Source organism: Silene latifolia, chromosome 3, assembly GCF_048544455.1.
Source record: "Silene latifolia isolate original U9 population chromosome 3, ASM4854445v1, whole genome shotgun sequence".
NCBI classification, from domain to species: domain Eukaryota; kingdom Viridiplantae; phylum Streptophyta; class Magnoliopsida; order Caryophyllales; family Caryophyllaceae; genus Silene; species Silene latifolia.
The window spans coordinates 148,148,229-148,168,739 of record NC_133528.1 but is presented as its reverse complement, the minus strand read 5'-3'; the positions used below and the strand labels follow the sequence as shown (position 1 = coordinate 148,168,739).

General features: G+C 38.0%; 2 protein-coding genes across 3 annotated transcripts; both read right to left on the bottom strand.

Annotated features, from left to right (window-relative positions):
* Nucleotides 1-562: 562 nt before the first annotated feature.
* On the bottom strand, nucleotides 563-4,034 carry LOC141648384 (F-box/FBD/LRR-repeat protein At1g13570-like). 2 transcript variants are annotated; one of them, XM_074456996.1, is made up of 4 exons: nucleotides 3,595-4,034; nucleotides 1,714-2,610; nucleotides 1,277-1,435; nucleotides 563-1,091 (listed from the first exon to the last, which is right to left on the bottom strand). In XM_074456996.1, exons 2-4 carry the CDS (start codon nucleotides 2,575-2,577, stop codon nucleotides 816-818), a joined length of 1,299 nt encoding a protein of 432 aa, XP_074313097.1. In that variant the 5' UTR covers nucleotides 2,578-2,610; nucleotides 3,595-4,034; the 3' UTR covers nucleotides 563-815. The 2 variants fall into 2 exon arrangements, with proteins under 2 accessions (XP_074313097.1, XP_074313096.1); XM_074456995.1 differs by having other exon boundaries at nucleotides 1,714-2,582; nucleotides 3,595-4,031.
* Nucleotides 4,035-9,196: 5,162 nt separating this feature from the next.
* On the bottom strand, nucleotides 9,197-12,713 carry LOC141646442 (F-box/FBD/LRR-repeat protein At1g13570-like). Its single transcript, XM_074454329.1, has 4 exons — nucleotides 12,258-12,713; nucleotides 10,329-11,244; nucleotides 9,892-10,050; nucleotides 9,197-9,707 (listed from the first exon to the last, which is right to left on the bottom strand). Exons 2-4 carry the CDS (start codon nucleotides 11,193-11,195, stop codon nucleotides 9,432-9,434), a joined length of 1,302 nt encoding a protein of 433 aa, XP_074310430.1. The 5' UTR covers nucleotides 11,196-11,244; nucleotides 12,258-12,713; the 3' UTR covers nucleotides 9,197-9,431.
* Nucleotides 12,714-20,511: the final 7,798 nt, after the last annotated feature.

Genomic DNA, 20,511 nt, shown 5'->3' with positions numbered 1-20,511 from the left:
GTCATTTTTTTTTTCCAAATTCAAGGCCTAATTGGTTTGAAATGAAAAAAAAATACCTTTTTTTGAACTCGCGGCCAAGAGTTATTGACGGCCAAACTTTTTTGTAACAAATGGGGATATATCTTAGTAAACATAAAAGTTGGGGTATAATTGTACAAGTGAGGAAATCACAATTTTTTTTTTTTTTTAAAAGCGGACATAGGGCCGCGCAAGCCGGGCCGTGTTAGGGTTGATCGGGTTGGTGGGGAGTGAGCTCAAGCACCCAACACGGGCTGGGGGTTTGATGGCCCTGAACCAGCCCGAGTAGACGCCTAGACATGAGGGGTCGGTGGGCTAAGTAGGCGGGCGGGCTACACTATTCGCAACCCGATCCCGTCCCAATAAAGAACACATGTTTTGCGGGCTGGCGGCTGAGGTTGGGTTAGGCCCATTAAGCAGGGCGGAACAGTCCAGTGTGGGTCGGGCAGGTCCGCACTATTGTCTAAGTTTACTTATCGCCGGCGTAGAACAAGCAACAAAGTTGCCAAGCGATAATACGGAGTACAAACAAAAGAAGCAAATTGGCCCAAACGTTTAATTGATATTGTATTTTAGATTCAAAGAGATTGATAATCAAATTTCATCATGAAGTTAAAACTGCTACTATCATTTTACCTTGTACTAAAAATAAATTTCTACCAAGAACACAAATAAATCACTTGTGAACTAAACACCTTAAGCTTCCTGGTTAATAAAGATGATCGGGTTTTTACACCTCCGCGAGCCGACTAAAGCAATTCCCTGTTACCAAACACACCATTAGATGATTTGGATCTTCATTCTCCCAAACAAATAAACTGTGCCTTTGCTGATGCTCTCGGGAGCCTTATCAGCTGTCTTAATACCTTGAGCTCGGAAGCAGCATCGAGTTTTTCACACTTGAAAAACAAGTTCTCGAGCACCAGTGATATAGCAAGCACATACTCGATTAACTTCAGCTCTGCATTCGATCCTGTAATACCCATAATTTTCACCGTACGTAGCCTACCCAACTTATAGTCATTTATGGGATACTCATACTTGTCCTGAACAGCATCGGTGGTTGAGGTCATCTGCAAAGATAACAGAGGTCGGCAACTTGAAAATTTTGATTGTGACGAATGTTTTAACTCACTCATGAGTCATACCGCGTGAATGATCACGTGCTTGATAATCAATGGCAAAAATGGAACATAACTGGAGGCTATATAGCGCTTACGGTCAGCGAGGTTAATTAAAAGTTTAGGAAGATACTCACAGAAATTTCAAGATTCTTCATGAAGGGGCAGCTTTGAATCATGCCAAGAGTGAAGCGAAATACATCAGTATCCGTTAAAATCAGGCCAGTCAGACGTAGTTTTTGCAGGTGGTTAAACGCTACCGGAAGTGATTTGTTTATCCCACCTCCAGCCAAGAGCTTGCATGACAAGCAGTGAAAAGATCAGCAGATGGACATAATAACTTTCAGGGGAAAAAGATCTTCAGCCAATTGTTTCTCTCCAAGGTCTTTTATGCCAAAAACAAAGGTTAACACTCCCTCCTTACCGATCATTTGATTACCCTTGCTTAAAGTAAGTCGCATACACAATAAAAAAGAAACAAATGATTGGGACGGAGGGAATAAATAACTTAGATGGAGGGAGTACGTCACAATCCTTCAATATTAGCTGAGTAGCATAGGCCCGTAACTATTACCTTAGATAAGTTACCTTCAATTACAAGGCATTGCAGTTCAGACGAGCTAGCAAGACTGTTGATGGAGGCTACTGCTGTTTCAGTGTCACTCATCTCCGATTTAGTCGAATATAGTAACACACAAAGAAGACGAGGGAGCTTCAGCCGAAGAGAGCCAAATTTACCACTGATAACCAACATTTTAAGGCTCGGAGCATCAATATCAACAATATCCATGCCAAGACAATTCTCAAGCCTCAGAGAAACGAGGCAAGGACACTTTGGAATCAAACTCCAAAGCATGTCAATGCCATTGTTAAATTTTATGCATAACAACTCAAGGCGCTTTAGGAAAGGAAAGCCCTTAAAGTCAAATGGAGGAGCATTTAGAACAAAGCGCATAAGTTTAAGCTTCATCAACTCGGTACAATGGAAAATGTAAGAAGGCATGATCACAAGACTAGACCATTCTTCAGCACAATTAATCAGAGCAATCTTTCTCGGACAGGTTCTTGAGAGTAAAGAAAGCCACTGGCTTAGACTCACCATTTTATCGAATCGTAGATCAGCATTACTTGGCTTGAGCTCAAGATGAAAACTATGCACACATCCAATGTGATGGCAGAGTATGTTGCTTATAATGCGACTTCCTTTTTGCCAATCAGTAGTTGAATCTGCTTTATGCAACCCATCCCAGAAATCTTCATCAAATTTAAGATACGGACAAGATAGCCATATACGCCTCCATGTTCGTGAGAGTATACTAGTCTTTGCTGCTATTTTAAGGGGCAAGTGTTTTAAGATCTTATCAGTCACAATCAAAGGCATGAGGCTGATCAAATCGTTGTTTGTTTCAACACTTTCAAGAGACTCAGACGAAGCCATTTGAGCTGAAAAATCGGAAAAAGTCAAGTCAACCTTAGAGAACTTTAACCCGAAACTTATTAACCAAAGAACGATGTTACACAGACAAGGTTATAACCAAATAGAAATATGTTTGAGGTTTTCATTTAGATGAGCAACGGACCAGCTAATGATTTAGCAAGTCCTTGTATTTTACATTGCTTCTAAGTAGGATTATCACTTCAATAACAGAATCCGTCTTAAGAGAGACTAATTGAATATATAAAACTAAGAAACTCAAAATCAAAGTCCAAATCCACTGTTCAGAAAACCTTTCTGGACCCGGAATTTGAAGTTAAGGGCCAAATCCGGCCAATACTCAATTTCCAAGCAAATTAACCAACTATAAGGAACATTGAGAACTCTAAACAAAGCTACAAATATACTTGTACATTAAGGCCATGTTCTTTTGGACAAGCTTTTATACATACAATTCTTTTTACGGAACAAGAAGAACAACAACATCCCAATTTAGAGGCATGACTCCTCCATCTCTAGTAGAATTTAGTTTTGCAAAATTAAGACCCTCGTTCTTTTGGACGGCTTAACTTATAAAATCTGAATTAAATGGAATTTAACTTAATCTAAATCATCATCAACAACAACAACAACAACTCTTTTGGACGGCTTAACTTATAAAATCTGAATTAAACGGAATTCAGCTTAATTTAAATCATGATTTGGCGTCGGCTGACATTTGAATCATCTATAAGAAGTTACAACGGCCTGATCGGACTCGACCAGGACCGAGCTAAACTAAACAAAAATGAAGTAAAATGAACCGGACTGACTTAACCTAAACTGAACTAAACTAAAGCGAACTAAAAGGAACAAGAACATAATCAAATAAATTCAGAGAAACTTAATCATTATATAAATTAAGTTTCGGATTAACCTACCATCAATCAAACAGGTTTACTAAAATGCAATCGGAATTAAGAAAAATTAAAAATAAAAAAATAAAAATAAATAATTGTGAGCAAAGTCTAAGTAAATTACCAATGTCGCCCTTTGTTCCTTTAAGAAACAGTCGTTCAGCAAGGGAGTGGAATGTGAATCGGTTCAGACGCACTGATAAAAGAGTAAATAATATGTTGAAGAGAGTGATTGTTGTCAAAAAACAATTGGTCTCCCTTGTGACGGGTTACCATTTGTGGCGGATATTTTGTGAGTTAAAATGGTAACAAAATGGGTTAGTGGAGAAAGGGGACCACATGAATAGTGTTGCAGAGAGAGAAAAAGTGGGTACTTTGTGAGGTAAAATGGTATCCGTCACTCAAGAGTGACGGATATGTGCCGTCACAAACAAGAATTTGTGGTCAAAAAAAGATGTGTTGAAGAGAGTGAAAATTCATTAATTACTGTGGCGGTTTTTCAAGAAAAGATTAAAGTGTGTCTTTTAGATTCAGAGATTTGTAGAGAAAAGAAAGGGAGGCAGAATAAGGGATTTAAAATCTTTGATTTGGGATAGTAAATAAGGGTGGAGGACGGGAGGCAAATGAAATGGGAGAAATTTGGAGGGATTAATATTCCCTCCTCTGCAAATTAAAATTTTAATTTTTTCACAATAGGCAAAATTTGAAAGAAAATGGTATCCAAACAGTTAATCACTTACATTCCATTTGCCCTTCTCGCAAAACCTCCCTTTCTCTTCCCTCCTCCCCTCTCCCCTCCCTTTCTTTCCACTTTTGCTATTCGAACACACCTTACAGGGATTTTCTCACTTGTAAGTTCTACCCACACTTTTACGTAATCTAAGATGTTCTCATATTTTTTACGCAAAAATACTTTTTGTCCATTAATAACTCTTGCTACGAGTTCAAAAAACTGTAAACTTTTTTTAAAAAAAATTGATGTCTTTACAAAATCTTCAGTATGAAAAACAAAACGTAGTTGCTCATTCATAGGCGCACCTTACTCATTCACGGACTTCTTTGCCACTTTGTCCGTGACGCGATATTACTCTTACTCACGTGTCTACCACAAATCAACTTGCGGATATTCTTACCAAAGCATTGGGCGCCGCGCAATTTCTTGGACTTCTCCGCAAGCTAGGCACTCTTGATCTTCATGCTCCAGCTTGAGGGGGTATTAGGAAATATATCAATATAATTATTGTTAGCTATATTTACGGGATTATATGCGATATCATACGATATTATTGTTATCAAATATCGTATAATATCTCGATATTATAGCCGGATCCTTGCATTGTAATTGTTATATAAGGCGAATTGCCAAAGCTAATGAGATCATCCTTTTCCCTCATATTGTCTTAACAATACTCTTCTGAAAAAAATAACCAAATTCTCTCTATCTCTCCTCCTCTCTAAACTCATCAATCATCAATCGATTCAAATGATTCAATTATGAATATACACTCATGTTGTTTAAGTAATGGTCATAATTTAATTAATTATGTATGAATCATATTAAATAAGAGAGATTTAGTTAATTAAGGTTACATCCTGTTTGGGAACACACATTTGATTCTTAAATCATAATTTGGCTAAAATCCTCTATTTGGCAACTTCACAAAATTTGCATTTGGATTTGAACAAAATTCTGGAGAATTTGCAAGAAATTCAAATAGGCATAAGACAAATACGACCTCTATACCTGTCAGGCTGTCATTCTAAAATCCCACACCCAAAACACTGTTAGTCCATACTCCATTATCCAGCCGCTTCTCGCTCTCTTTCTCTTCACTCTTGCTTGCTTCCCCAATTTCATGGTTTTATTTACACATTTCCCCAATGATTAATAAAATAAAATATAAAATGTTTGCTATTTTTTATCTATTGAGATGAAGGATTGATTATTATGAAGATCGGGTAAGATCCAATTACCAGAAAATTAAAAATATTGGGTTTTGGATAATTAGGATTTTAACATTCTAATATCTTATATTGTTCTTGGTCGAAATCAAATCATGCTTGTTGGAATCATAATTGGGTTGATTTTGATTTAGGGCGTTGATTTTCGCAGTACATATTTTACTCACTATAGTACACTTTTGACATTTCTGCCCTTTTTATTTTTCATTCATTTCACAAATGTGTTGCGTACTACCTGGAGAAGAAAGCAATAAAAGAAAATACCCAAAAATTCAAACTCACACCAGTACACCACTACCACCATTGTTAACCACCTTTCACCACCACCACCAGCCTCCCCACCGCCCATCCCCTTGAGCGACCTCCCCTTCCCCTTCCCACTGCCGACGATCTCCAGCGTCCGCCTGCCTCCGACGAAGGTATAACAAAGATCGAGTACAATGTCTAATCCGGCAACCCCGTGCAAATCCCTTCGCCTGTGCCGTCCTCCCTTATTGTCGTCCATGGCTCCACCCACGTCGTTCCTACCACCATCAAACTACCCATGAAATAGTTTGTAATTATCACAAACCCTAAATCAAAAGGTCCAAAAAAATGAAGTAAAAGAATCAATTTGATTCATAATTATGCAATTAAGGAATTTAAAACTTGTTTAACACCCAAATTATCAGTTATAATCGAATTAATTTGTTTAATTTGAGAGGTTGTAGGGTTATCAATTGAGAGAGCAATAGGTTGGTTTTTTTTGTTAGGAGTATGCAAATGGAAAATAATGTGTAAAAAGTACTCAGTTGAGTAAAATGTGTACTGCAAAAATAAATTACGTTGATTTATTGATAAAAATTATTCAATTATTTTTTTTGAAGTGAATAATCATAATTATTTGGTAATTAGACGCCTTTTTCCCGTACAATTTACTCAATTTTTACCTATTGAATTGGTAAAAATTAAGTTTATTACCCAGGATGTAGCAAATTACCCCAATAACTTATATACTATGTGCAATTCAATCCCCTAAATTTCACTTATAGCAAATTACCCCCATAAGTTTTCAAAAATGTGTAATTAAGCCCAAATCAATTTTTCTACCATTTTTTTTAACTAAAACCTATTATTTTCTATTATAAAAATCATTTTAAATATATTTATTAAAAATTAAATATAATATTTACATATTCAACAAAAAATGTGAACCAAATATAAGATTAAAAAAATTTGGACATGTAACTTTCATTGTAACTTCACTAAAAAATAATAATTCGCATATTATGAATATTTTTTCACCAAAAAAAATAAAAAAAAATTAAACATGCTTTCTAATAATTAGGAATATTAGGATTAATATTTGATCAATATTTTTGACTTTTAATAATAGTATATTTATTTAATTTTGTAAATTTCATTAATTTCATTACTAAAAATAAGATATGTGGTAATTTGCACAGAGAAATTTATGGGGCCTGTTTGCTACATTTATAAGTTAAGGGGCTTAATTGCACATAGTATCAAACTTATGGGGGTGATTTGCTATATTTCCCGTTTACTACCATATTTTTTATTTTTTATTTCTTATGAATTTCGAATTTGAAATTCTTTGTTTCCCCAAACAAGAAATTTGGATTCATGTTTCTGTATTTTAAATTTTGCATTTGAAATTATGATTTACAAATCAAATTAGAGTATCCAAACACTACCCTAATGAATTAGGATTTATAAACTTTTGAGTTGATGAAAATTAGGAACACAGAAAGGCTGCTGGGGTGGAAGGGGAAGGGGCAAAGTTCGGACGTCAAAAGGCGGCGTGTGGTGGCTGGCGTCGTCAGAAGGAGAGGGAAAGAGACAGAGAGACGACAAGGATGCGTGTTATTGCCAGTGTTTATGGTATAATGCTTGTGTGGTTGTCGGTGTTTTGGTGTGTTGCAGTCGCGACCTGTATGGCTTAGCTTGACATTGCTGGTGGGTGGTGGTGATTTTTGGAGTGAGTAATTGAAAGGCTAATTAGAATTAGAACAAAATGGAAAATCAGGTCACAAAAATGACAAGGGTATAATAGTAATTTATGTCCATGATTGAGTAAAATCCGTCCATGAATAAACACTATTCAAACAAAATTCACATGTGTTTAAACTTGAAGCCAGGACTTATGGACACTTATATAGTCAAATTATTCGTTAAAAAAACTTTGACCGTCTGTAACTCCTAGTTACAAGTTTAGAAAGCGGTGAATTTTTTTCCAAATTCAAGGCCTAATTGGTTTGAAATGAAAAAAAAAATACCTTTCTTTGAACTCGCGGCCGAGAGTTATTGACGGTCAAACTTTTTTGTAACAAATGGGATAGATCTTAGTAAACATAAAAGTGGGGGTATAATTGTACAAGCGGGGAAGTGGCAAATAAGCCCCAAACGTTTGCCACTACGTGCAAATTAGCCCTATAACATTTTATACGTGTAAATTAACCCCATTAGTTATACCCGATGTGCAATTTACCCCAATTAGAGATATCCGAGTAAATTTCTCGCCGGAAAACATTGACATGGCACCGGAAAGACGTCTAGGATAGAATAAATAAATAATAAATTAAAAAAAAAAAACAAGAATTATCACCGTCACTTTTATCACTCGTTACTTCCTCCCTCTTCTCTCCCACTCATATATTTTAAGCTCCTTCCATCTGATCCATTTTTTTTATTTTTTTCATCACAATTTTGTTGTTTGTTGTAGCCTACACTAATTCTCATATATCATCCACCATTTTTGTAATTAAAGTTTAGCAAGTATCACAAAAACTGAAAAAAAAAATTGAAATTTGGGGAAAATTGAGTTTATACACAGTACACTTATACCGCCATTTTTACACGGTTTGAGCTCGAAAATTAACAATGACGATGAAGAAGATAGGAAGCAATAGACAGTCGTAAGAAATAAAAATAATAGGGTTAATTTATAATCTAAAGGCGAAAGAAGATAAGAAGCAATAAATAAGAACTAAAAATTAACAATGGCGATGAAGAAGATAGGAAGCAATAGACAGACGTAAGAAATAAAAATAATAGGGTTAATTTATAATCTAAAGGCGAAAGAAGATAAGAAGCAATAAATAAGAACTAAAAATTAACAATGGCGATGAAGAAGATAGGAAGCAATAAATTGAAATCTGCCAATATTTAAAATCATGTTTTTTTTTAAAATTTATTATTTAATTTAATCTATCCTAGTCATCTTTCCGGTGACACGTCGATATTTTCCGGCGAGAAATTTATTCGGAAATCTTTAATTAGGGCGAATTGCACATCAGATATAACTAATGGGGTTAATTTGCACGTATAAAATGTTATGGGGCTAATCACAAATTTTTTTTAAAAAAAGTGGACATAGGGCCGCGCAAGCCGGGCCGTGTTAGGGCTGATCGGGTTGGTGGGGAGTGAGCCCAAGCACCCAACACGGGCTGGGGGTGTGATGGCCCTGAACCAGCCCGAGTAGACGCCTAGACATGAGGGGTCGGTGGGCCAAGTAGGCGGGCGGGCTACACTATTCACAACCCAATCCCATCCCGATAAAGAACACAGGTTTTGTGGGCTGGAGGCTGAGGTTGGGTTAGGCCCGTTAGGCAGGGCGGGACAGTCCAGTGTGGGTCGGGCAGGTCAGCACTATTGTCCAAGTTTACTCATCGCCGGCGTAGAACAAGCAACAAAGTTGTCAAGCGATAATACGGAGTACAAACAAAATAGTAAGGGAAAAGAAGCAAATTGGCCCAAACGTTTAATTGATATTGTATTTTAGATTCAAAGAGTGATAATCAAATTTGATCATGAAGTTAAAACTGCTACTATCATTTTACCTTGTACTAAAAATAAATTTCTACCAAGAACACAAATAAATCACTTGTGAACTAAACGCCTTAAGCTTCCTGATTAATAAAGATGATTGGGTTTTACACCTCCACGAGCCGACTAAAGCAATTCCATGTTACCAAACACACCATTAGATGATTTGGATCTTCATTCTCCCAAACAAATAAACTGTGCCTTGGCTGATGCTCTTGGGAGCCTTATCAGCTGTCTTAATACCTTGAGCTCGGAAGCAGCATCGAGTTTTTCACACTTGAAAAACAAGTTCTCGAGCACCAGTGATATAGCAAGCACATACTCGATTAACTTCAGCTCTGCATTAGATCCTGTAATACCCATAATTTTCACCGTACGTAGCCTGCCCAACTTATAGTCATTTATGGGATACTCATACTTGTCCGGAACAACATCAGTGGTTGAGGTCATCTGCAAAGATAACAGAGGTCTGACACTTGAAAATTTTGATTGTGACGAATGTTTTAACTCACTCATGAGTCATGAGTCATACCGCATGAATGATCACGTGCTTGATAATCAATGGCAAAAATGGAACATAACTGGAGGCTATATAGCTCACTGAGGTTAATTAAAAGTTTAGGAAGATACTCACAGAAATTTCAAGATTCTTCATGAAGGGGCCGCTTTGAATCATGCCAAGAGTGAAGCAAAATACATCGGTATCCGTTAAAATCAGGCCCGTCAGACATAGATTTTGCAGGTGGTTAAATGCTACCGGAAGTGATTTGTTTATCCCACCTGCAGCCAAGAACTTGCATGACAAGCAGTAAAAAGATCAGCAGATGGACATAATAACTTTCAGGGGAAAAACACCTTCAGTCAATTGTTTCTATCCAAGGTCTTTTATGCCAAAAACAAAGGTAAACACTCCCTCCTTACCGATCATTTGATTACCCTTGCTTAAAGTAAGCCGCATACACAATAAAAAATAAACAAATGATTGGGACGGAGGGAATAAATAACTTAGATGGCGGGAGTACGTCACAATCCTTCAATATTAGCTGAGTAGCATATGCCCGTAACTATTACCTTTGATAAGTTACCTTCAATTACAATGCATTGCAGTTCAGACGAGCTAGCAAGACTACTGATGGAGGCTACTGCTGTTTCAGTGTCACTCATCTTCGATTTAGTTGAGCATAATGACACATCAATAAGACGAGGAACTTTCTTAAGACGAAGAGAGTCAAATGCACCTTTGATAATCAACTTTTCAAGGCTTGGAGCATCAATATCAAGAATATCCATGCCAAGACAATTCTCAAGCCTCAGAAAAACAAGGCAGGGACACTTTGCAATCAAACTCCAAAGCATATCAATGCCATTGTTAAATTTCAAGTAAAGCAGCTCAAGGCACTTTAGGTGAGGAAAGCCCTTAAAGTCAAATGGAGGAGCATTTAGAATAAAGCAGTCAAGTTTAAGATTTATCAACTCGGTGCAAAGGAAAATGTAAGATGGCATGATCACAACATCAGACCACTCCTTAGCCCAATTGATCAGAACAATCTTTCTCGGATAAGTTCTTGATAATAAAGAAAGCCACTGGCTTAGACTCGCACTTTTATCGACTAGTAGATCCGCATCACCCAGCCTGAGGTCAATATCAATACTTTGAATACGTCCATTGTGATGGCAGAGTACATTGCTGATTATGTTACTTCCCTTGTGCCAGTTAACACTATCATCTAACTTGCAAAACCCATCCCAGAAAGCTCTATCAAACGCGAGATATGGACAAGATAACCAATTACGCCTCCATGTTCTTGAGAGTATACTGGTCTTTGCCGCTATGGTAAGCGGCAGTAGTTTTAGGATTTTATCTGTCACAATCACAGACATGGTGCTGATCAAATCATTGTTTGTTTCAACACTTTCAAGAGACTCGGACGAAGCCATTTGAGCTGAAAAATCGGAAGAGGTCAAGTCAACCTTGGAGAAGTTTAACCTGAAAATGATTAACCAGAAGAACGACATTATGCAGACAAGATTATAACCAAACAGAAATATGCCTGAGGTTTTCATTTAGATGAGAGCAATGGACAAGCTAATGATTTAGCAAGTCCTTGTATTTTACATTGCTTCTAAGTAGGATTATCACTTCAATAACAGAATCCGTCTTAAGAGAGACTAATTGAATAAATAAAAATTAAGAACTCAAAATCGAAGTCCAAATCCACTGTTCAGAAAACTTATCTTGACCCGGAATTTGTAGTCTCAATTTCCAAGCAAATTAACCAACTATAAGGAATATTGAAAACTCTAAACAAAACTACTAATATACTTGTACGATTAAGGCCTCTTTCTTTTGGACAAGAGACGATACATACAATTCTTTTTACGAAACAACAACAACAACAACAACAACCCAATTTAGAGGCATGAATCGTCCATCTCTAGTAGAATTTAGTATTGCAAAATTAAAACCTCGTTCTTTTGGACTGCTTAACTTATAAAATCTGAATTTAACGGAATTTAACTTAATTTAATCAACTTAACCTAACAAAACAACAATAACAAAAACAACAACAGAGCCTGAATTCCAAAATAATTTGGGGTCGGCTGACATGAATCATCCTTTAGAACCGTTCATGGGTGATCGCACATCTTAAAATGTGAAAATACAAATGGAGTAAAAACCAAAAACAAATGGAATCATAAGAAGTTACAACGGCCTGATAGGACTTGACCAGAACCGACTAAACTAAACAAAAATGAAGTAAAATGAACCGGACTGATAGGACTTGACCTAAACTGAACCGAACTAAAGCGAACTAAAAGGAACAAGTCCAACAAGAACATAATCAAATAAATTCAGAGAAACTTACTCATTATATAAATTAAGTTTCGGATTAACCTACCATCAATCAAACAGGTTTACTAAAATGCAATCGGAATTAAGAAAAATTAAAAATAAAAAAATAAAAATAAATAATTGTTAGCAAAGTCTAAGTAAATTACCAATGTCGCCCTTTGTTCCTTTACCAGACGTTCAGGAAGGGAGTGAAATGTGAATCGGTTCGGAGTTCGGACGCACTGATAACAGAGTAATAAGGGGGCGTTTGGTTCGTACACGGGTATGGGGTTGGAATCAGGAATCATACCCGGGTGGTATGGGTTTGGAACTTGATTCCTCATACCTTGTGTTTGGTTCATTTTTGAGTGGTATGGGTTTGAACATCAATTAAGGTTAAAATGCGTAAATTAAAGTATTAGAAATAATAATTTTCAATATTATAAAATCATGAAAATGATTAGTTAATCAAATAAGTATATAAAAAATTGGATTTACAATATGCTATAATTTGTTTTTTCATATTTTTGATCAATTTAGTTTGATACCCGTGGGTATCAATCTCATACCCACCACCCTCCTTGGGTATGAGAAACCCATACCTCATGGGTTTGAGGTATGGGTATGAAACCCTTATATTTGCCAAACAAACACTTGGTATGGGTTTGGTTCATTCCAAACCCATACCTCATACCTTTTTTGGGTGAACCAAACACCCCCTAATATGTTGAAGAGAGTGAAAATTCATTAACTACTGTTGCGGTTTTTCAAGAAAAGATTTATTCCCCTCAACTTTTTACGTTTTTTAGGGTGTACTCCTTTTTCGCAAAAATACTCTACTGTGCTACAAGTTTAGAAAACTATAAATTTTTTTTTTTTCAAATTGATCGTCTTTACAAAATCTTCACTTTAAAAAAAAAATTCACTGGAATCTGAACTCGTAGCCGGGACTTATGATCAGTCAAATTTTATTCGATAAAAAACATTGACCGTTAATACTCGGGTTACGAGTTCCGATGTTTTTTTTTTCAAATGCAAGGCCTTTACGAGACAGTTAGTTTGAAAAAAAAAATTACCTTTTTCTAAACTCGTTGATTTGAAAATAAAATTACCTTTTTCTGAAATCGTGGCCAAGAATTATTAACGATCAATGGTTTTTTTCTAAAAAAAAAAAGGTATATCTTAGAAAACGTAAAAGTTGAGTGGTATAATTGGAGTAAAGTAAAGTACAAGGACCTAAACTTTGTATAAAACTAGCTATAAGGATCTAACATATTAATAGGAAGCTTTAAGGACCTCATGTTCCAATTTCCGTCAAATTTAACGGTTGTCTCTAGCATTTGCATAGTTGCATACCTCATGGTTTGTCTTTGTTTGTTTTTTTTTCTTTTCTTTCTTTATATTCTTGTTGTTTTCTTTCCTAATTAATCTTTATGATTATTCAACTTTATATTAAAACAAGCACTAAGCATTAAGTGTAATGACTCTCATTTGCCTTTGACTTTCAACAAGTTTTTCTTGAGACGGATATTAAAAAAAGGTCAAATATTATACCACATGACTATATAGGACAAATATTTTGCTTTTTCCTATGAATTTTGCTCCTGTCTTATTTATCTCACATAAGTATATTTGATCCGTTTTAAACTTAAGATGAATATGCCCCTCTTAAATGAGAATTTTGCTCCTGTCTTATTAGCTTGAAGAGAGGTAGAAGGGAGAGAGAAGACATGAAGTATATAAAAACATAAAGAATGACAGTTTCGTCATGAAATTAGGCATTTAAACAAAAAATTTGAATTTTGACGGAATATGTCACCTGAAAGTGCAAATGGCTGCAAAATTTGACCCGAGTAGATTTGAGAGAGTAATTTTATAAAAAAGAGAGTTTTTTTTAAGTGGTATCTAAAGTGAGTAATTACTAATTTACTCTAATATAAAAACATAGGTAATGACTCTCATTTGCCTTTGACTTTCAAGTTTCAACAAGTTTTTCTTGAGACGGATATTAAAAAAATGTCAAATATTATACCACATGACTATATAGGACAAATATTTTGCTTTTTCCTATGAATTTTGCTCCTGTCTTATTTATCTTACATAGGTATATTTGATCCGTTTTAAACTTAAGATGAATATGCCCCTCTTAAATGAGAATTTGCCTTTAACTTTTCACTTCGTTCATTTTCAGGAAATGCCATTTATTCCGTTTTGACGTAAGATTTATAGTTGCACACTTGCACCATTTCCGTTTTGAGTATATTTTTGTTAGTAAAATCGTCTTATTTTATTGGTAAAATCCGCCACCTTAATCCTTGTTAAAAGAAATGAAGCAATTCTAGATAATCAAAGATAATAATAGTACTAGTACACAAAACTACACTTAGGGCCGTAGTAGTGAGCAAAACTGGATATTGATACGGACAACGGATATACGGTCTGGAAAACCGTATTGGATATCCGATTTTGAGATCTCAATTTTTTAGTATCCTTATCCATCTTTAAATATTGCCGATACTTATCTGATTCGGTTTTGGTGAATACCGTATTGCATATAAGAAAATTCATAAAATTAAAATCGTATATCGTGTCTTATGCATATAGCAAAATCGTATCGTATAACTTTTTTAATCATCCCTAACCACACTGCTACTCATGTCCCTTCCCTCTTCATTATCTTACTTCTTGCTTATTGACTTCTCATTCTTTATTTTTTCGGTTATATTTACGTTCAAAATTTTTTATGTGAAAACAAAAACAATAGAACATATAATATTTACTCATTTCTCTTACTTCCGAACGAGAAGTAAATGTCTCGGATTAAACTAAAAGAAAAACTGAATTTGGCAATCTTGGTTAGATTATATTTAAGAGCACATATTAAAAGAATAAAATTCCATAATAAAAAACATGGTGTACAAGGATTATAATTAGAACACCTAAGAATGAAAAGAAAAAAATGAAAGAATTGGATTTTACGTGACCATATTTGATAAAGTGGCAATGAAGAGTTTTTGGGAAAAAGAGATGTTCTTGTATCATGAGTAAAACGACGAAGACAAGTAGACAACCATGCAACTATGGAAATGTTAGAAACCTCCGTTAAACTTGACGGAAATAGGAATTTGGGGTCCTTAAAGCTCCCTATTAATATCTTAGGTCCTTATAGCTAGTTTTATGCAAAGTTGAGGTCCTTATACTTTACTTAACTCGGTATAATTGCAAGATCCCAAAGATTAATCTCTAATCTCTTATAGAGTGGTGGACATTGTGCCGCACGGGGCGGGCCAGGTTGGGGCTGGTCGGATTGGTGTGGAGTGAGCTCGAGCCCCCAAACACGAGCTAGAGATGTGATGGCCCTGAACCGGCCCGAGTAGACGCCTAGACATTGTAAAGAATAGGGTTAAAGTATAATTTGCATTGATGAATAAACAAGTGTACAGGAGGAGAATATATACTAAGTTACACCAACAGTAAGCTAAAACTATGCTAACAAGAAGCTAGGAAATAGGATAGTTACAACAACTATATTTGACTAAATACAAGATAATGATTATAATAAAACATGTGCTAATTAGGTAGTTGTAGTTGATAGTACGTCTGACTGTGAAGTAGCCTTGACTTCGGTATTGACTTCGACTTTAGTATTCATATTATTAACATTCCCGCTCAAGATGGACGGTCGAAGACGAAGACCAATCTTGGAAGATAACTCAAGGAACCGAGGTTTATGAAGGGGCTTCGTAAGAGTGTCGGCGAGCTGGTCCGTTCCTTTAATATGCTGGATGCGAACAGTACCGTGACGGACTTGTTCCTTGACAAAATGAAAGGCCATGGCAAGATGTTTCATTCGAGAATGAAACACCGGATTCGCGGAGTAGTGGGTGGCACTGAGGTTGTCACAATAAATAGACGGAGCCGTGACAGTAGTAATACCAAGTTCTTGAAGAAGCGAATGGAGCCATATTAATTCAGTGGTCGTGGCAGCAACAGCACGGAACTCCGCTTCCGTGGACGATTGAGAAAGAGCACGCTGCTTTTTAGAAGACCAAGAGATGGGATTTCCACCCAAGTAAACAAGATACCCAGTGGTTGACACATAATCCGAAGGATCACCGCCCCAATCGGCATCACAATAAGCGTGAAGACGGAGTGGGGATGAATTATGAAAGTGAATGCCAAGATTGAGAGTGCCATTTAAATAACGTAACAGTCTTTTTAATGCAAGCCAGTGAGTATGTGTAGGATGTGTTAAAAATTGAGCTAACTTATTAACGGGAAACGCAATATCGGGTCGTGTCAACGATAGATATTGGAGACTGCCAATAAGTGCCCGGTAATCTGTTTCGTTTTCGACGGGTTGAAGTGGCTCGGCCAGAAGAGGTGGGTGCGAGACCATGGGGGTGGTGGCGGGTTTACAATCCTGAAAGTTGTATTTGTGCAGAAGATCCGACAAATACTTGGTTTGATTTAAGTGAAGGCCAGTTTTCGTAGGTGTCACCTCGATGCCGAGGAAATATGAAAGAGGACCTAGGTCCTTTAGTGAAAAAGTGTTAGACAGGTGAGAAATAAAATTGGTGATGTGGTCTCGGTTAGGTCCAGTGACGATGATATCGTCAACATAAACAAGAACAAACAACTTAATTTGTGAATTATTTAAAATAAATAATGACGGATCCGAAACAGAGTTTCGAAAACCATGTGTGACGAGGTGAGTTTTAAGCGACGTGTACCATGCTCTCGGTGCTTGTTTGAGACCATAGATAGCTTTTTGTAGTTTGCATACGTAGTCGGGTTTTTCCGGGTTAATAAACCCGGGTGGTTGAGTCATAAAAACCGATTCTTGTAACTTACCTTGGAGAAAGGCATTGTTAATGTCCAATTGATGAAGATGCCATTTCTGAGTAACTGCAATAGTCAAAATAAGACGAATAGTTGTAGGCTTAATTACCGGACTAAAGGTTTCCGAGTAGTCGATTCCGGGTCGTTGGTGAAAACCTTTGGCAACAAGTCTTGCTTTGTGTTGTTTAATGCTTCCATCAACGTTGTATTTGACTCGAAACACCCATTTACAACCAACAACATTGGGGGCTTGGGTTTTTGGGACAAGAGTCCAGGTTTGGTTGCGTAGTAGAGCGTTGTGTTCTTCGGTCATGGCATGGCGCCAACGTGGGTCAATAAGGGCTTGTTTGGTAGTAGTGGGAGTGGTATGAACCGAGGTAAGGGTGGCCATTTTGGCGGTTTTAAAATACTTGGGGTTTGGTTTTATGATGTTGTTACATAGCCGGGTGACAGCACGAGGGGGTGGTGGGGGTGGTGGGGGTGGAGGGGGAGAGGAGGCAGGGGAGGTGCGAGTAGGAGAGGGAGTTGTGGGTGGGTTATTAGGGCCGGAGGAGGGTTCGGGATTGGGAGCAGGGGAGCGTGGTGACAAAGGTGAGGAGGGAGATGGCGTGGGGTTCGGGTTAGGAAGTGTGGCAGTAGAGGTTGAGCCGGCAAAGGGAGGTAGGATGGGTAGGGTTAAGGTGCACCATTTGTCCGGAGAGGGTAGGGTAGAAGGAGGCAGCTGGGTGAGCTCGACAAAAGGGAATTCGGTCTCAACAAAGCGGACATGACGAGAGGTGTAGATTCTTTTAGAGACGGGTTCAAGACAGAGATATGCACTTTGGGTCGTAGAATAGCCAACGAATACACATGGTTTTGATTTGGGTTCAAGTTTATGGTTGTTATAGGGTCGGAGCCATGGGTAGCATAGGCATCCAAAAGGTCGGAGTTTCTGATAATTGGGGTGCTGATTAAAAATAATTTTGTAAGGAGAATCGTTTTGTAGGGTGGTGGATGGCAGACGATTAATTAAGTAAGTGGCAGCGGAAAAGGCAAGAGGCCAAAACGTGAGTGGCATATGAGATTGAGTGAGGAGAGCAAGACCCGTTTCAACAACATGACGATGTCGGCGTTCGGCAAAGCCATTGTGTTCGGGAGTGTGAGGTGGAGAGGTGAGATGGTTTATTCCCGAGTTAAGAAGTGTTGGTGTAATCTTTTTGTATTCGCCGCCGTTGTCAGAGTAAAATTGTTTGATAGGTTTCTGAAAATAATTCTCGACAACGGCTTTGAATTGATTAAAAATGGTTAAGGAGTCGGATTTGTTTTTAATTGGATAAAGCCAAAAATAGTGAGAATAGTGATCGACAAATATAATATAATAACGAAAGGAATCGTGTGAAGGTACTGGTGAACACCAAACATCCGAAAAAATGAGGTCTAGAGGAGCAGTTGACGAAAGTGTAGAATTGGAAAAAGAAAGCTTGTGACTTTTGTTTATTAGACAAGCATTACAGTGCAAGAAATTTGAAATGCGAAAATTAAATGCGGAATTAAGTAATTTAAGAGTAGCGACGGAAGGATGTCCTAAGCGGTTGTGCCACAAGCTGCTAGGGGTGGAGATGGCGGAGTGCACGCTAGGCTTTGGTGGAGACGGGTGCCATTGATAGGAGCCTTCATGGTATGGCCCTAGAAGAAGGTTCGCCCCCGTCGAGATGTCCTTAAAAACAAAAGAAGTTTGTGAGAAAATAGCAGTAGCATGGTTGTCAAGGCAAAATTGAGAAACGGAGAGTAAATTGCGAGAAATAGTTGGGACAACAAGTACATTATTAAAAATAAGAGTATGAGTAGGAGTAGAGATAGAGTATGAACCAATGTGTGTTATGGGAAGAGACGAGCCATCCCCAATAATCAAGTCATCAGGTCCATCATAGGGTTGATGCATAGAGAGATTTTGGAGATCGTTAGTGACGTGGTGAGAAGCGCCACTGTCAATAAGATAAGAGGAGGAGGGCTGTTGAGACACGGTTGCAGTATGGGCATAAGGTCGATTCTGGCGAGGTGGGGGTGGAAAGACAACATTAGGATAGTCACGTTTGAAATCGGGGCAGCCGCTAATGACATGACCCGTAGCGCGACAATATTGGCATTTCCCACGAAAGGGTCGTGGCTGGTTGGAGTTGTTATTGTGGTAGGGCTGGTTGCTATTGTTATTATTGTTGTAGTATGGTTGTCGTGGTGAGTTGGAGTGATGGGTTGGTGATGGAGTGGACCGAGACTGATTAGGGTGAGGACGGTAGGTGGCGGCATGGGCCGAAGGTGTGAAGGTGGTGGTGTTCGGTGTTTGTTTGCCAACAATGAGTTCCTGATGGATAAGTTTCTCATGGAGGGCATCAAATGTTATGGGTACGTCACGAGCACGGACGGCATCGATGACGGGTTTATATAGGGTTTGATCGAGGCCATCTAGTATTTGGGTTGTGATGTCTTCATTGTCAACGGGTTTGCCGAGTTGAGCAAGGGTGGCGGCACAGCTTTTTATTTCAAGCATATAATCGGATATCGATTTGTCACCATGGGCTATGTTTTTCAGTCGGTTTTTGAGTTGGAGAATGTGGCCACGGGACGGGTTGGCATAGGTCGATGCAAGGAGAGTCCAAGCATCATGCGATGTGGTGCAGTCGAGTATTATTGGTGCAACTGACTCGTGAAGTGTTCCAGCAATTGCACCGAGAATAAGTTGGTCCTGCTTAAACCAAGTATTGTAGGCTGGGTTTGGGACGGGTTCAGGGTTGGGTTTTTCAGAGGTGGCAGCGGGTGTGGTGGTCTGGGAAGGCGGGTTGGTGGAGCCATCGAGGAAGTGAAATAAACCGAAACCTTGGAGGAGTCGGGTTATTTGGAAACGCCAAGAGCGATATGTTGTCGGAAGTAGTTTTGAGCAGGTTGGGAATGAAATGGAGATGAGGGGTTTGTTGGGTTCGTCAGTGTTTGGAACGAGGTTGTTGGAGGTTGCCATGGATGAGTGTGAGTCAAATACAATAGTGATGAGAAGGAAAAAGGGTAGGATCGTAGGTTGGAATGATACCATGTAAAGAATAGGGTTAAAGTATAATTTGCATTGATGAATAAACAAGTGTACAGGAGGAGAATATATACTAAGTTACACCAACAGTAAGCTAAAACTATGCTAACAAGAAGCTAGGAAATAGGATAGTTACAACAACTATATTTGACTAAATACAAGATAATGATTATAATAAAACATGTGCTAATTAGGTAGTTGTAGTTGATAGTACGTCTGACTGTGAAGTAGCCTTGACTTCGGTATTGACTTCGACTTTAGTATTCATATTATTAACAGACATGAGGGGTTGGAGGGCTAAGTGGGGAATGTGGGCTCGGGTTTTTGCGGGTCAGGCTACACTATTCACAACCCGATCCCGTCCCGATAGAGAGCACAGGTTTTGTGGGATGGCGGCAAAGGTTGGGTGAGGCCCAATGGGCAGGCCAGGCCAGTCCAGTGTGAGTCGGGCAGGCCCGCACTATTGTCCATGTTTACTCATCTCCACGTGTTATCCTGGATAACGCCGGCCAGTTACACCG